We start from the raw sequence: 18,468 nt of genomic DNA, 5'->3' as shown, positions 1-18,468 counted from the left end.
GGGCTCCTGGGTGGCATAGTCGTTAAGCGTCTGCCTTTGGCTCAGGGCGTGATCCCAGCATTCTGGGATTGAGCCCCACATCAGGCTCCTCTGCTGGGAGCCTGCTTCTTCCTCTCCCACTCCCCCTGCTTGTGTTCCCTCGCTCGCTGGCTGTCTCTGTCAAATAAATAAAATAAAAAATCTTTAAAAAAGAAAAAGAAAGAAAACTCAGTTCTGATACTAAATCTTCTATCTAAGGCTACAAAAACACAGAATCAAAATCTTTAGTTCAGCATTTATGCTTAAAGATCTAGAAAAACATTGTCAAAAGTTGATGTCCTGGGTCATCTGCCCCAGAAAATTGTTGAGTGTTTGTGGTTATCCACTAGAAACTTCAAAAGTAGAAGGCTTGATCTGACTCCATTGTTTAAGCATGTTAAATCACATTTCAACTGTGCCCACTTCCAGATTAGCCCTTGTTTTGATATGAGTTGGAATCTTTGTAGGAATAAAGGAAAGGGAAAAGAATTGAAGATCTTCCCAAGAAATTGTCCTGTTTAATCATCATATTAAAGATGTTTTATAAAGAAGTCTTGATCTTCCAGAAAGAAGTCATCATGTTCTCCTGGCCAGATCACATATGGTTATGGTTAATATGTCATGGGCCTGATGTCTGTCTAGTGCTGAGGACTGATTGACTTTGAATAGACTGTGACTGAGGCTGGTACTTGCCAGGTGCTCACTATAACCAAATCATGGCTGGAACTCAAGAAAGTTGGATAAGGACCCTAATTGATTTTGTGAACGATTCCAGGTGAAGAGCCTCCTGATAATGTTTCATCCACATCCTTGCCTTATGGGGCAGTTAAATTCCTGCAGAAACCCTGTAGCAGTGCATCCCAGTACAGATGGGATTGCGTTTATCTCAGCCAAATTGGAGGAATTTGCAGAAAAGCACCTAATATGAGGTTTCACACTAGCATCCAACAACTCTGTAGGAAGAAAACCCAAACCACTGACGATTCCCTGAAAAAAAGTCATGAGAAAAATTGGCCAAAGGCAGTTTTCTTATTATTTAGCATGTCATTCCATGTTTAAAAATCAGAAATCCATCTTGCTGAATTACTTGCCTTGTTTGCCTCAATAAGGAGTAGACAAGGACTTATAAGAGAAGCAAAAATATGGCAAAAACTCTTCTGTGATTGTGCAGTGATACTGAGATGGGCTCCTGGGACGGACTCAGGGCTTGATCTGTATTTTCAATCACCAAAAAAAAAAAAAAAAAAGAGAGAGAGAATCACTATATTGTGCACTAAAATTAATATAACACCGTATGTTAAAAAAAATGAAAATAAATCAACTGAGTGAGCATAACACTACTGTTGTGTGGATCTGCTAAGAAAGTGCTTTTTCCCAAACAAGTTGCTATTTTTAGGGCCAATTTTTGTTGATTTTTGAATCTACATTCTAGGAACTCATGAGAGCCATGTCTTTATTAGTTCTGAAAGAAAGGAAAAAAAGAAATAGAAAGGAAGGGAGGAAGGGTTTTCTGGTCGTTATGTGTATATCTATTATATTCTTCTTCTCTGGAGTTAATGGCATTACTTATTATTATGCATGCCAAGTTGGGATAAATTGTACAGACATATGTTGTACTTTTCTTAAAATATACTTTTAAAAAGGTAAAAATCATGACATGCAAATACAAATTGAACACGTACCAAGTTTTTGTTTAAATGCTAATAATGAGGGAATCAGTAGGAAGTTATAACTAGTTAAAATGCATTTAAGAAGGTAGGTGTACATAGGCAACGTACAATAAGATTGCTGGGTTAGATGCACAACCAGCTAACATCTAACAAGGTCTTAAACTTGTCAGGTTGTCTATTCCACCAGATAATTTTTTCTTTCATTTCTACCAGACAAAAATCTGCAAGTACATTGAACAAGTAGCTTCACCACATCTGAATTCTTTAATCAATAGCAAAAAGTGAGGAGAACCAAATACATTCCTCTAGATAACTCTTGGTTAGCTTTGCCCTAACATGACAGAGAAGACATGCCACCCACATTTCTGCCTTATTTCCAAATCTCAGAAAAAGTGTCTGACATTTTCTGGGCACCATGTCTTATGTTTTGGGACCTGATTGACCTTAGGTCTATTCCTTGCCTTATTCCTGCTCTGCTCTGTATCATCACAGCTGAAGTTCCCAGGTTTGTGTAAACTGGCACCTGGATAGATTTGGCCAGTGGCAGATACTGTCAGGAGATTGCAGGATAGGTGAGGAGGATGAGAAAAGCCAGGATAGTTCCTTCTCCCTCTCTGCCTCTAGGAAGCCTTCTTTGGGTCAGCTGTGCCCTTTCTGTGGTTGTGCATCAGACCTGTACTTTCTTTCCATAGTTTTTTTTTTTCTTTAAAAGTCTATTTTAATATGATCAGTTTTCTTTCTCTGCTAGTGTATTTTTGAAGCCTGTTGTTATGTGGTACTCTATTAATTAAGAGTAAATGTCCTAAGCCCACTTTTAAAAGTGCCTTTTTTTTTTTTTTTTGTGGAATTGGTGCTGAGGTTGCTTTGCTCAGCTGATTGAGTACCTGACTTTGCTGATTTTCAATCACTTATTGCTTCAGGAACACCCCAGTCTCATGGTGCTCTTGACAATGTGTACAACCTCTTCATTCCCTCAACCACATTCTAATTGACTTTTGTAGCACTACTCAATGTACCTTTCTCTGATTTTTCAAAACCTATGTAATATATAATAAATTGTGTATTTATTACATAAATATGCAATAAAATATGTAATAAATTCATCCATCATACTTCAACTGCTCTCATACTTTATGCTCCTTCCCCATATCTCTCTTTCTCTTTTTCACATAAAATATGTATATTTCCCCTTGTGTCTACCTCAAATCTGAAACATTAGTGCCTTTTTTCTGTTAGTTTATTTCATGAGCATGGAACATGTGATGAACAGGTGTATATTTATCATGTGTAATTCTCTTTCCCTTGGCTTCACTATGTGTCTAAAAGTCTAGAACAACTGGAATTCAACATTAACCATCAACTCATGATTGGAATACTTCGTACGCTTTCAGTCTTTCTTTGCTTTTAATTCAAGATGAATTCTGACATCCTGTTATTTTTCAGTCATTTAAATTTTTCATGGTCAGTGATTCCAAAACTACCAAGTAAAGGACCTGACTTCTAAGTAAAGTCATTTGTGTTGTTGGAAATATATTAAATATTCTACTTTAACAGGGGATTATGTCATTAAAATTATTTTTATTATTATCAAAATCAGCAGCCAGTTTTCCAGAAGTAAATAATTTCAATGGTTTAGCTCTTTTTAATTCTTCCTTCTTCAGCATATTTCCAAATCGTATCAATTTCAGATTTATCAATGGATATCCATGCTAAAAATAGAGGAAATAGCTCTCATACATTCATTTAACCAGCTTCCTTGCCCTCATCTTTTCAAGAGTCATATTGTACCTTATTTCATTTTTAAGTCACTTGTGTTTGCAAGCAATGTGATTTCTTTTTTTTATAATAATTTTTTATTATGTTGTGTTAGTCACCATACACTACATATCTATTCTAAATATTATTCACTTGCCAATCACTTGCCAATCAAAATGTCAATCAAATGGCTTTCCTATCATATATAACTTTCTTTTCTCTTATTTCATAATTACTGTATTTTTCATATATATTTTATAATTTTATGAATGCTCAACTGATCTGTCAAAACAAAGTTCCAAACATCCTGTCGGTTCTATTGTTCATCAGTTCCATCTCTCCTCCTAGAGACTTCCTCCTATGTCCTTTCCATCTAGACTAGTTCATTTCTAGGATGGTCACATATCTCTTATTCAGAGACTTCCCTTCTTCACCTACCTGCATTAGACTCATGTTATGTCCTTGTTTTGGTCAACTGCATCTCTCAGTGGCTTCCTGAAAAAGAGAGCATGGAAAGTAAAATTTTGGGAGTCATTGAATATCTGAAAAAGCCTTTATTCTTTCTTCAAATTTGAATGAAAATTTGACTGAATACAGAATTCTTGATCGGCCCCATACCAGCTACATAACATACAGGGCCTGGTGCAAAATGAAAATGTGGGGCTTCTTGTTCAAAAATTAAGAATTTCAAGATGGTGACAGCAGAGCTCTATACAAAGAGTGCTTCTAAGCACAGGGTCCTATATGACTACCAGGTCACACGCTCATGAAACTGACCCTGGTGGGCCCTTTCAAAATGGAGATTCTTAGTTCTGGGTAATTGACTTTTTCTTTGATAATTTCCTCTATCCTTAATGTCTAGAATGTTAGTTCACTGGACATTAGATCTCCTGAACTGGCCCTTTAATTTTCTTATCATTATTATTCTATTATCCCTCTTGCTGTCTTTTTGTCCACTTTATAGGATATTACACTTTTTTCTCTATTCCTTCTTTGACATTTTTATGTAAATCATTAGGATTCATTTCTAAGACGTTCTTTGGTACCATTTATCCCATCTTTAAAAAGTAGCATTATATTTTTGTTTCATAGGTGAGTCTCTTATTTTTCCCAGAGGAATCTCTTATTTTCTTATTTTTTAATGTTTTTCTTTGGTCTTTGTGTTGTTTCTGTTTTCCCCAGTTTTTTTATTTTATTTATATTTGTCTATGCCTTTCATGTTGGAGGTTTTCCCCTTCATGCCTGCTCACTGTTGACAGGCCATTAATATTAAAGAGTGTGGCTCTGAGAAGTGATTAGAATCTCTCAGTGCACAGGTAGTTCTTGTAACCTGCTGAGCTTCACTGAAGGGTGAGTGAGCAAGCTGTGATCTGTTTGTTTCCAAAATTTCATTTCTCTGGGGCTTTTCAGTCTCTCCCGCAATGAATCCCCCAGTCTTCATTCTGTAAACAGGTGGGAGAAAGAAACCTGGTTATCATCATTCAACATACTGACTTTCACTTACACCTCCTATTTTCAATCTGACAGTCCTGCCTCATTTCCATGTTTGCTGTAAGTATAAGTAAGGATAGTTTCCCACTACTTGGGGTGGAGAAAGAAATCTGAAGGCTCTCAAACAATTCCACCCTCCTGTTTTGAGCCTGAAGCCCGATCTCTGCATTATAAGATCTTTGGTGTCCCTACCCACTAAGCTAGCCTGAGGTTCTGTGAGGAATCATTGTCTTGCTTTTTTCTGTCATCACCCTTTGAAAGCACTTTGGTTCGTTTCTCTTTCTTGGTATTTGTTAAGTCAGTCACCATATCTCACTGTTCAATTTTCCCAAAAGTGTATTATAAACTTTTCTCTACTATTATCTTCTTTCTTCTTCTTTTTTCCCTGTAGCCCCTTTCAGTCCCTTTATGTGATGTTAGTGATGTTTCAGGGGTGAACAGTAGTAAAAGCATTTTCTTTAATCCATCAAGCTTAAATATAAACCATTTAAGAAAAAAGAAAAATCTTTTTTTCTTTGTCTATTTTTTCTTTTTTAAATTTGAAAAATTATACCACACACTGTCTGACCCAGCCAGCATCGGTCATTCCCCCATAAACACCCCTTTCAAGTGTCAGGCTGCTCCAGTGTGAAAGTGGCAGTTTGGTCTCGTGGCTCCCCTACATTTCCTGTGAAGCAGCTGATCCTCACATTGTGTGCAGTTTCCATGAGCCAGAGCTCACTCTAATGCTGATCACTCCAGAAAGCTGAAGTAGCTGTCCTCTCCATGAATACCAGGGAAAAGGTGAATGCGAGTAGAGTGAGTCCTCACTGACTTTAAAGTCCTGTCTCTAGTCTTTTCAATACACCCAGAGGACTGTACTGAAAGTCTCTGAAAGTCTCTGGTTTGAGAGGATGGCATTATAGGAGGTGTAATAGAAGTAAGGCAAAATAGATGGTACAGTCAGAATGGGTGATTTGAGGAGAAATTAATAATAGAGAGGATTTATAGTTGTGGAATGAGTGTAGGGAACTACCAGGATAATGTGATACCTCTGGGCTGGTAACATGGGGCCCCGGGGATGTGTTATCCCTGATGAGAGATGGAGAGATTGAGAGAGAACTCTGTGAGGAGGGAGAGTGCTGCCTGACAAGTGACTTTCTATGGGGGGTGACCATCCAGGGAGAAGAAAAGAGTAATACTCTGACTTTTTCTTCTCTCTCCCTCTTATCTCCTGTGATGATTCCCATTTGTGAACCTCAAATGGTCCCCTGAGGTAGTCTTTACAACTCCCTCGCAGGGCAAGGAGTAGGGTACAGTCCAGTAGAGTGGATTTGGAGGGACAAATAAAAAACATTTAGCACGGAGTGGCTACCTGAGCTCAGTGCTAAATATGTGTTTTCCACAGCACACGTGTCTTCTTCAGTGGATCTATTATGTATACACCCTATTCCTAATCTTTCTTCCTTAATTTCAATAAATAACTTAGTAGTGGGTGAAGGTCACTACTTTTTCTTCTTCAGAACACATAGCTTTAAATATATATATATATATATAAATATAATTATTACATAAACTAATAAAATAATAATTATATTTTAGAAATACATTTTTGCAATTTATGTTTTTATCAATACAAATATACATATTTAAATCTAATATATTTATAGATTTAAATATGTGTTTAAATATGTGTATATTCATATATATTTAATATACATATTTACTTAAATATATAACCTTTAAAGAAAATCCTGGAGTCCACAGAGTCCATAGTATTTCAGAGAAGTAAAGTAGCAAGGCACAAATGATTAGTTCCCTCTGTAGAGTCAATATGATCTTACTGTTCTTTTGCCACCACGTAGGAAAAAACTGATCTCGAAAGCATTTTTAACTATTTGAGTGTTTGTATCTCTGTACTTAAAAGGAATTCTTCCACATGCTGGGAATTATGCATGCCCTTTTCTATAATAAAAAGTTTACTCGAGGGGCACCTGGCTGGCTCAGTTGGTTGAGCATCTGACTTTGGCTCGGTTGTGATCTTGGGGTCCTGGGATTGAGCCCCGTGTCAGGCTCCCTGCTGAGCCTGCTGCTCATGTTCTCCCTCTCTCTCTCTCAAATAAATGAATAAAATCTTTAAAACAAAAAGTTTACTTGAGGTAAAGTGATAGTTTACCTAAATTGTGATTTGGAGAGAAGAGAATAATTATATATTCCTTTGTACTTAAAAAAAAATACTTTTCAAAAAAAGAATACTTTTTCATCATATATTCTCCACCTCAGTTGGATTACTTTGCTCCTTTAAATGTAGAATGTAAACTTATTTTAAAGGCTAATAGTATTTGTCGTACAATTGTTCCCATTGTTTTTAATGATACCAATTGTTTTAGGAGCCATTCATGTCATAAAATAAAGGTAACAGGAGATTTATTTTCCTAGGTGAAAGAAAAATGTCTTAAAAATACTTTAAATCTATAAACCTTGCTTCTTAGGCTGAGGTTAAGATTTAATTTCCTAAGCACTGACCTGCTGAGTATACAAGAGAATTTCACTATTTAATGGCTTCTTATTACCACTTTTTATCATGTTGGAATCAGGGGCAACAGAATTTACTGAAAACTACATAGTAGCTTCTTTGTTGACAGTCCCTTTTTGTGGGTTTTTGTGCACTCCTGTGTAAGGCCGTCTTTTAGTGTTAACGTTAATATCTGCTGTAGATATTCTTTTAGCTTTACCTTTTATGCTTCTCAGTATGATGTTATGGTTCTACATATCTTTCTCACGTTTGTATTTCAATAAGTTCACAAATGGGGATGTTGATAGGGATTTAACAATTATCAATTCTCTTTTAAATAGCATGTATTAGTTTACTTATTATTCAGGCTCTACAGCATTAAGGATGTCCTGGACAGTTTATATCCTAGAATTAATAAAGACTTGCATGGATACAGAAGATTTTTCAATATGAGAGTATTCTTTGTTATGTGGGTGGTCCTTCTGTAAGATCGGGTCCTGTAGCAGTATCTTAGAAGGTGACTTAACAGTATTTGAACTACTTGATGATGAAAACTACACCAGTTAATATTGGATATTTTTTCACTTGGAAAGTTGCAGCTCTATATTTGAATAAAAAAATACTCAATCATTTTCTACAGCTAAGTATTCTTTGTTCAAAGGTAGAAATCGTTTCTAGTCTGTAACTACTTATTGAATCACAAAGCCAATCAGTTATTTTCAAAGATAGTGTTTCTATTTTTCATTTCTGTCTTCTTTTAAGTGTTCTGATCATTAGAAGGTAAGGAAGTCCCTCCAAAAAGCTAAGATCAAAATCTGTTCATAATATTCATGCTGATATTAAAAGTCTGATGAATTATCAAAGATTAGTGTCATTCTCTTTGGGAAAAGATCATTAGGAGTGTAATGCTGGTTCAGATTTTTTTCATGTTCTCTAATGGTATATATTAGAATTTTAGTATTTTAATAAAATTAATGAAAAAAGAAGATGTATAAGAAGCATCTATTTTGCATATGTCCTTTTTCTATCTCAAATTACTGATTACATATTTCAGTTTTAACTTATAATTTGGTAAATATTGACATATGTATACAGCTATGAAACCATGACCACAATTAAGAAAATTAACATTTCTCTTAATTTCAAAAGCTTCTTTTAGCTCCTTTGTAATCCTTCCCTCCCTTTCCTTCCAGATCCCCACCTTCTCCATTTCCAGGCAACCACTGATCTCCTTCCTTTCACTATAAGAATCATTTGCATTTTCTACAATTTTGTATAAATGGAATCATACAGTATGCACATATCTCATTTCACTCAGCATAATTATTTGGCATTTACTCATGTCAGTAGTTCATTCCTTTTATTGCTGAGTAGAACTTCTTTGGATGGATATGCCCTAGTTTGTCTCCTTACTGTTGATGAACATTTGGGTTGTTTCCAGTTTGGGGCTATTACAAATAAAGCCTCTATGAACATTTGTGTACAAGTCTCTCCACCAAAGAATAGAGTGGCTAATTCATATGGTAGATACACATTTAACTTTTTAAGAAACTGTTTTCAAAATGATTGTACCTATTTACGTTCCCAAAAATAGTGTATGGTAGTTTTAGTTGCTTAACATTTTTGCCAGTATTTGGTATGACCAGTTATTTCACTTTTGGCCATTCTAGTAGGTGTTCAGTTGTATCTCATTATTGTTTTAATTTGAATTTTTTTCTAATCATTAGTAATTTTGAGCATCTTTTCATATTTGCCATGAATATATCTTTTTTAGTGAAGAGTTTGTTCAAATCATTTGCGAATTTTGTATTGGGTTGTCTTATTATTGAGTTTTGCAAGATTTTTATGTTTTGGATACAAATCCTTTATCAGATATATGATTTGCAAATATTTTTCAGGTATATGATTTGCAAATATTTTCTCCCAGTCTGCAGCTTTTCATTCTTTTAACAATGTTTCTGAAGAACAGAAGCACTTAATATTGATGAAGTTCAACTTATTATTTTTTCATTGGTAGTGCTTCAGGTGCTGTATATAAGACACCTTTGGCTGAGTCAAGATGACAAAATTTTCTCCTATGTTTTCTTCTAGGTTTATAGTTCTAGGATATACATTTAGATCTGTGATACATGTATGGATCAAAGTTCCTTTTACACATAGATATTTCTATTTATCCAGTACCATTTATTGTGAAGGCTATCCTTTTTCCACTAAATTATCTTTGCACCTTTTTCCAAAATCAATTCTATATATTGGTAGATATCTTTCTAGGCTATATTCTGTTCCATTGATCTATCAACCTATCCTGGTGCGAATAATGTACCATATTATGTTATTTTTACCATACTGATTACTATAGCTTTAAAATAAATCTTGAAGGGGTGCCTAGGTGGCTCAGTCAGTTAAGTGACTGCCTTCAGCTCAGGTCATAATCTCAGGGTCCTGGGTTCCTGGGATCAAGCCCCTTGTCAGGATCCCTGCTCAGTGGGGAGTCTGCTTCTACCTCTCCCTCTGCCCCTCCCCCTTGCTTGTGCTCTCTCTCTCTCTCTCAAATAAATAAATAAAATCTTTTTAAAAATTAAGTCTTAAAGACTTATAAGTATTGAAATAATGTAAGTCTTCCAACTTGTTCTTTTTGTTACATTTGTTTTGAATCAGTACATCAATATACACAACAATAACAAAAGCCTGACAAGACATGTATTGGGATAGCATTGAATCTATAGTTAAATCTGGGGAAAATTATGTTAACAATTTTGAGTCTTTCAATCCATGGACACAGTACATCTCATTTATTTAGGTCTACTTTTAATTCCTTTCAGCAATGTTCTGTAGTTTTTGTGTATAGGGCTTCCGTATTATTTTGTTGGATTTACGTCCTTTTTGATACTATTTTAAATGATCCTGCTTTTCATTTTAATTTCAAATTGTCCATTACTATCATATAGAAAGGATATTGACTTTTTTATGTTTCTCTATATTGCAAACTCATTAAATTCATTTATTACTTTTAGTAACTTTTTTGTATATTCTATCAGGTTTTCTACTTAGAGAATCATGTTGCCTGTGAATAAAGATAGTTTTATTGCTTCTTTTCCAATCTGGACAGCTTTTATTCTTGCCTTATTATATTGGCTATAAGATCCAGTACAGGGATGAATACCTGGGCTAAGAGTAGACCCTTCCTTATTCCTGATGTTTGGAGGAAAGCATTCAGTTATTTAACTTTACTGATGTCATTAGCCGTAGATTTTTTATAACTTTCATCAAGTGAGGAAGTTCCTCTATTCCTAATTTGCTAAGACTTTCAACGAGCAATTGATGTTGGATTTTGTCAAATGTTTTTTGAGTATTTATTGAGATGATTATATGGCTTTTCTTATTTAGTCTCTTAATAAAATGTTACATTGATTAAGTTTCAATCTTATAACAACCTTGCATTCCTGGGATAAATCTCTTTTATGATATACTATTCTTTGATATATTGGTGGATTTGATTTCCTAAAATATTTAGGATTTTTACATTTATGTTCATGAGGCACATTTATTGATATATTGCTCCTCTTCCTCCACCACCTCCTCCTCTTCTTCCTTCTTTTTCTAACATTTTCATCTGGTTTTGTTATGAGGGTAATTTTGACCTCTCAGAATGACATAGGATTAGGATTAGGACATAGGATTTTTCTGGAAAAGTTTTCAGAGAATATGTGTTATTACTTCCTTAAATTTTTGACATAACTCACCAATGAAGTCATCTGGGCCTGAAGTTTTCTTTATGTTAACATTTTGAACTACAAATTTAGTTTACTCATTTGTCTTTCTGAGATTTGGTAGCTTGTGTCTTTTAAGGAAATTGTTCATTCTATGAATTGTTGAATTTATGGGCATAATGTAGTATATATTATTGTATTTTAAAAATGACTTTTAACATCCTTGCCTTCTAATTCTATCATCTTTGCCATTTTTGGGTCAAGTTTGGCTGGTTGATTTTTGTCCTCATTATAGATCAATTCTCTTTCTTCTTTGCATTCCTCATAATTCTTTTATTGGATGAAAAACCAATTGGGAAAACATTATGTACCCAAAACTGAAATTATAATGAAGCCAGAGAAGTTCTAGTTTTGTTAGTGAGGAAATGAAGTGTGGTTTTGTTTCTAAGTTGGGAGAGAACACAATGCATGGTAATCTTCAAAGGGCTCTTGATATAGGCAGCACCCCAGGTATGCCTAGTTACTAAACATGATTCAAACAGTTAAAGATGGGGTATGGAGATAGGTATTTCAGTAAGAGAGAAGAGCTTCAATTTAGGATGATGAGAGAATATTTGAGGAACAATGACTAAATCAGTTTTCTTGAAAATTAGGGTTGTATAAAAAAAAGTAATGAGGAATGTATGCATTCAACATTTGACCATATTATGTGCATATGTCATGCCATCCCCAGAGGTTGCAAATACCTTGAAGACAGGTACTGTGGTGTACACACAGGTGCCCATACATTATATGCATGTGTCTGTGTGTGTATCCTTACATATGCATTCATATATATTCTTACATGTACTCATATATATGTATATAAATATATATATGTATGTATCTCACAGCTCAGGTACAGTAAAAAATGCTAAATATTTAACTGACTTGGATTTTTAACACTTTTTTTGGCAATATCATCTGCTTATAAATAGCTAGTCTATGTTGTTTGATACCAAAGCTGTTAACTTGTTTTGCTACCCAGCAGAGTAGCCAGTGTAGTCTCCAATCCAGCAATCTGTGAAAACTGCATAGATTAGAACATCTAATCTACATCTACTTAACCTAAGCTTAAGGAACAAGAAGAACATACCTAGACCTTGCATTAAGAACACTGTTTTTCACTATGCTTCCCTACTCTGATGAAAGAAACCAAATCACAGGGTGCCTTGGTGGCTTAGTCAGTTAAGCGACCAACTCTTGATTTTGGCTCAGATCATGATCTCAGGGTCGTGAGATGGAGCCTCACGTCGGGCTCCACTCTGGGCAGTTTCTTAAGTTTCTCTCTCTCCTTCTTCCCCTGTCCCTCCCCTCCTCAAAATTAATAAATAAATCATTATTAAAAAGATGTTTTACTAGATTAAGAGAACCTGTTTTTTTTTTTTTATGCACATGACTGTGATTTCTTTTTTAGTTCTGAGAATTGGCCATAGGATGGCTTAGGAGTTAGGTACATATAGTTATCTTTTTTAAAAAATTAAAAATTTGTATAGATATATGTAGTAAAGACTTAATACTTTAGAACCCACTAATTTAGGAATTATGATCATTTGAAAATGATTCATAAAGATGTTTGACCTTGTATCATCTATAAAGAGAGTGAAATAATAGCCTAAATAAGATTGTTGGGGATTATTGTATGCATAAATTGACTACAAAAGCAAGTTCACAATTGGAATAATAATTATATAAATTACTCCATTAATCTGTGGTTCTGATTATAAATAATCTTTTTACGGTACAACAGTTTTCCTTTCCTATAAATAGAATTTTGCACTCACTAGAGGAAATTTGGCACATACAAGCAAAGGAGATAAAAGAGAAGGAAGTCCTAGTAATCCCCGAATCTATATCGCCTTCCAGTCTTTTTGGATTGACATAGTGAGTTTTGTAGTGTGTATGTGTATATGGGATGTAGGGATGGTTATGATTTTATATTTATAACCTTATCTAACTTGATTTTCTGATTAGGTGGTAAAACCTTTTTGGAGTATTTTTGGAATATTTTTTCAGAGCAATTTTTTTGTGTCAGATTATAGGTTTATACCCCAAATAAAATACAAAAATTCATAACCTTTGTTGTTTTTAAGATGTCTCTGTGAAGCAGCATGTTCCTCATCACAGGTTTTATCAGGTCTGATCTGCTGATGGGATGATACCTCTGGGAACAACTGCAGGCTGTCGTGATTTAGGAAGTGCTTCCTAGGGACATCCCCTTTTCATTTTCTATGATGATTTTGCCATTCATGAGTTCTTTACTTTGAGTCATTTCTTATTTGACTTAGTTAGGATTGGGTCCAGCTGCAAATAAAAGTCTCAAAATAATAGTAGCTTAAATACAACATTTTTTGTTTTCTCATATGAAATAACTTCAGAGGTGGGTGACCTCATTCAGGTAGATTCACAGTATGGGACTCAGGCCACTGGCATCTTCCTTCTCTGCCATTCTTAGTGGGTAACTTCCTATTGCCAGGTTGCCTCATGATCCTGAATGGCTGCTGGACCTTGAGACAGTTCCACTACATTTAGGCAGCAAGGAACTTGCAAGGATAAAAGAGAATCCCTTCCAGCTGAGTTAGCCCTCTTCAAAATCATTGTTCTGAAAGTCTTATTCAACAACCTCCTATTACTCTCCTTGGCCAGAAAGCAGTTGAATAACTATACCTACCTTCAAGAGAGCCCGAAAAATGTAGTTTTTTAGAGGAGGGAATTGCTAACTCAAATAAAAAGAGTTTATTTATTCAGAAGAAGAGAAGCCAATCATCAGAATTACCTAGCTTTTAAAAGTACTTCATATAACCACCAAATACAACCACCCTGTACCAAGTAATTTTCACAAGAAGGATACAGGAATGGTATATTTTTAAGTCATTGCAGAGTTGTGACTCTCTTTTGCTCTCACACATAAAAGGCAACTTCACTAAGCATAATGTGCTTGGATCATAAGCATTACAAAAAACTCAGAACACTCTGTGTTACTCCATTATCATCATATTGAGACAGGCTTAGTTTTTCCTTTCTCAATAACTTGTTTTAGTTGTTATCTTTGTTTTATTTTACTTTGCTGACTGTATGAATAAAACTTTTTTTATTAACACATAAATTTTATTTTGCAATGTTGTTATCTGCTAATATTTTATCATACAAAAATATATGGCACAAAAAATAATTATTTGTAGATTCCTGAATAAGAAGTTTTAGTCTGGGTGTGGCTTTTTTCCCATGGAGAAATAACGTATTTGTCAAAGTCTTGCTGAAATTTTTAACTTGTCTTTAAGCCCTTAGCCTTGGTATTAAAAATCATCCAAAATAAATTTTCAGAAAATCTGCTACACTATCTCTAAGACAGTGCCTAAAAGTAGGTGTACTCCATTCTCTCTAAAATACCTTTGTTCAGGAATGGAATTAAATTCCGTCTGGTAACTTAGGAAAATGGACAAATTGTCCTCATATTGTTTATCTGTAGTACGTAGAGAGAAAAGAATATGTTTTCCTTTTCTGCCTAGTATAGGGTAATATCTTCAGAAACACTTGGTTTATAATTAATACACAGAAGTTTCTGAAAATGTTAGGAACTTATAGATCTCACTCCATGAGATATCTATTGCTACATAAAATTTAATCCTCTAATTTAATGTCTTCAAACAATAACATTAATTATCTCACAGTTTCTGTGAGTCAGGAATCCAGACATGGCTTAGTTGATCCCTATGCTTTAAAATTCCTCAGGGAGTTGGGACACATTGTATATGCAAATGAAAATATTGTACAGGTTCACCTCGGGTGAAAAATTACTTCAGTAAAAACACTAAGCATACATACATATATGTTTTTCTCATCATAATTATATTTTCTCAGATCTTTTGCCTTTCTTTTTGTTTTTATTGTTATATACAGTGAATAATTGCTACAGTAGTGATATAAATAGTACCCTTTAAATAATTTTTAGTGCCAAATCTAAAGAAGGAGAACAGCCATAGAACAAATTCTAGTGTTAGGAATACACTTTTATGGAAATATTTCTATTGTTTTGAATTTTCAGAAAGACTATCCTTGAAATATAATAACTAAAATAGCAATCTACCATCCTAATATTATTGAGAGGTGAATATAATTTTCAAGAGTTGTTTAAGTGACAAAAACTGAACTTAATTATATCAAAATAATTCCTGAAAATATTTCTATTTGATGACCTAGAAAGATACATTACTAGTTTAACTTGATTTGTGTATTTAATACTGGACTATTTTCCATATAGTTATAATAAATCTCTTTGTATTTCTCTCTTTTTTGGCTACTTTTTTGAAACAGACTAAGATGCTTAGTGAAGCAGCTGGAAAAAGGTGATGTTAACGTCGTAGACTTAAAGAAGAATATTGAATATGCAGCATCTGTGTTGGAAGCTGTTTACATTGATGAAACAAGGTGAGTTTTAGCCTCCCTTCCCTTCTATCTTCTTTGCCTCTCTTTCCTTTTTCCTCTTTTTTGGCCTTCATTTATCTCAAACATGAATATAGTGTATCTTAATCATGCAACTGAAATCAAAATCTTATTAAAATTTAAAGGGTTTTTCTTCATGTAGCTATTTAACTGGACTATGATCCTTTCTTAAAAAATACACATTTTAATCCAGATAGGTGATTATAAAAATAATCAAACCATTAAGTCATAAAATGAACAAACTAAAGTCTCTTCTCCCCCTACCCTCATTGTCTTTAGGCACAGATTTATAAACTCAGAGACAGATGTAGGCTTTTATCAATTTTCAGTGATATAAGGATTTTCCAATTATCTCAAGATTCCTGCTGAGAAAATGGGTGTCACATGTCCACACAGTCTCATAGGATGTACCTATCAGACTCTCTGTGCAGGGCTTGCTAAGAGACAGTCCCAAAAGCGAATTCAGTCATCACCTAGACCTTATCACCTAGCCTCATACTTAGCAAAGTGGTAAGGATATTAAGAAATGGGGATTTATTTGAAGAGGGTCCTTAGCCTGGTGCTGTGGCTCTTGACCAGGTGATTAGCCTTCCAGGGGTCATTTGGCAATATCTGGAGACATTTTCGGTTTGGTTGATGGGAGTGTGTTACTGTAATGTGATGGGTAGAGGCTGGAGATGCTGCTACAAATCCTACAATGCACAGGAAAATCCCCACAACAATGAGTTAACCAGCCCCAAGCGTCAATAGTATGGAGGCTAAGAAACCTCAGCTTTATGAGAGAACTGTTCATTTTTCTCTTTTTCTCTAAGAGGGTGCTTACATCAGAACCTCAAGAGGGCATCCTGAGGATCCTAATGCTAATAGAAGACTCAGTGGAGTAGGATAGGACAGTTTGTAAGAGATTTGACCGCTATCTCTTGGAGTTTAGAGGGTACTGAGACAGGCTCCTGATTCTCATCTCAACAGAGCTAAAGGTGGCAGTCTGATTCAGACTACCTTGCTTTCACAGGTAAAGGGACACTGTGGAGGAAGAGACATGTCCCTCCAGAGTTTAGCACAGAAGAGGCACTAAGTTTTTCAAAATCTTGAGGCAAGTGGAGTAGCCTTTTGAAGAGATTGACCAGTATTGAAATAACACTGACTAAAGAAGATGAGCAAGAGGCTGGCTGCATGGGGTGATTGTTGAGTGAACCAGGGAGAAATCATAAAGATGCAGCCCAAATATCAGAGAACACATAACACCCAAAAGGGTGTAGCAAGTTCTCTGAAGGATGCACAAAACCTCCCCCAGAAGAGAAAAATAACCAGCATTTGGGCATCTGCCCCATAGATGACAACAAACACACCAGTCTTGTTACACGCTTTGACTCCTGTAATTTCCTGCCACCCCCCGACACATTGTTGAACAATGAGAAACAGCAAAGTGAGTGGGACAGATGATGGGACATGGAGAGTGCAGACAGCCATCATTTCCCTTCGCTTCTGCACGTGTCCATGCATGAGTCAGGCCTGAGCTTGGTGGAGGTGAGAACTGTTACACCAGATGTGAGAATGAAGTTCTTACATATCCATGTGTACTGGGCTTAAACACACACACACACACACACACACACACACACACACACATACACATGCACGCACATCCCACTGTTGTTTCACAGGTAAAAATTCACATGATTTAAATATCAAGATAATGTAAAAAGGTGCCTCATGAAAGTCTTGCTTCCACCCTTATCCCATCCCAATCTACTCATATTTCCAGCTCATAGATTTCTTATGTATATTTCCAATGATTTATTACAAATTTTTATTTCATATTTTTCTCTTCTCCTTTTATGGAAGGTAGCACAGTACATACATAGTGTTTCATGTTGCTTTCTTTCCCTTAACTAGGAAAACTTGGAGATCTTCCTATATCAGGTACTGACCTTTTTAATATCAGACCATGAGAATTTTCACTAATAACAGGCAGAAAAGGGTATGTGCAGGTTACGTTGCACAGGTGATTTTTTTCTTTGTCCCCAGAACAGAACTCTTCTGTTAAAACATAATTTAGAGTCATAAATTGGTCGGTGGCGGGGGGGAGGGGGATCATAGGCATACTTTTAGATTATAAACTTTTTGCAGAATTGTTATCCTGGTTAACTTTCACTGAATATATATAATGTATATAATTTGTCTAAGCGAACAGAGATTCAAAGTGTAAATTTAAAAGATCTGATGTTCCTGTAACTTCCTTGCTCCTTCATTTTCATGTATGCTCTTCATTGTTCACAAATTGAGTGAATGTAATATGTTTAAGATTTCTTCAATCTGTCCTTGACATTTTATTTTTTGCATTTATTTATAAAACTAAAGAAATTGTATCTTAAAGAATTATTTGGAGATTTACATTATTCATTCTATGATGGCATAATGCTAACTATCTGGTTCTCCTAAATATATCTTGCCTTTCATTTGATAGGTTATTACATGCTGTATTTATTAAGTTTCCCAGAAAATTATGATTCTATGGATATTTTGTTAACTTAGTTCTCCATGATCCCTAACTTGTCTACACATATGTTACATTTCTAAGTATAGTTCCTTTTCATTTGAAAATTGCTTTTTTAGAAAATTGCTTTTTTGTAGGAAGAAAAAAGTGCTTAACTGCTTCATGGTAGAATTATGTTCTCTTTAAAAAAAAAATCTCAGCTCTTAACACTACATCATTCCCAATTTTTACTCAAATGACACAAACCTTTTCACTATTTTATTTTAATGCCTCCATGACTCCACGGCATCTTGGTTTTTAAATTAGATTAATGATACTACCCCACATTTGGACCATTTCCCAAGGGCTCAT

The 18,468-nt window shown here is 34.9% G+C and overlaps 1 protein-coding gene across 8 annotated transcripts in view; it reads left to right on the top strand.

Annotated features, from left to right (window-relative positions):
• Positions 1 to 18,468, top strand: part of PDE1A (phosphodiesterase 1A) — a 284,858-nt gene that overhangs the window by 135,925 nt on the left and 130,465 nt on the right. For all 8 annotated transcript variants that reach the window (XM_057303243.1, XM_026492392.4, XM_048214563.2 and 5 more), the window contains exon 2: positions 15,492 to 15,605. In XM_057303243.1, coding sequence (XP_057159226.1) covers positions 15,492 to 15,605 — 114 coding nt within the window. The remainder of the gene's footprint in view (positions 1 to 15,491; positions 15,606 to 18,468) is intronic.

The sequence above is a fragment of the Ursus arctos genome, unplaced genomic scaffold (genome assembly GCF_023065955.2).
Source record: "Ursus arctos isolate Adak ecotype North America unplaced genomic scaffold, UrsArc2.0 scaffold_1, whole genome shotgun sequence".
NCBI classification, from domain to species: domain Eukaryota; kingdom Metazoa; phylum Chordata; class Mammalia; order Carnivora; family Ursidae; genus Ursus; species Ursus arctos.
This window is presented reverse-complemented; position numbering and strand designations above follow the sequence as displayed.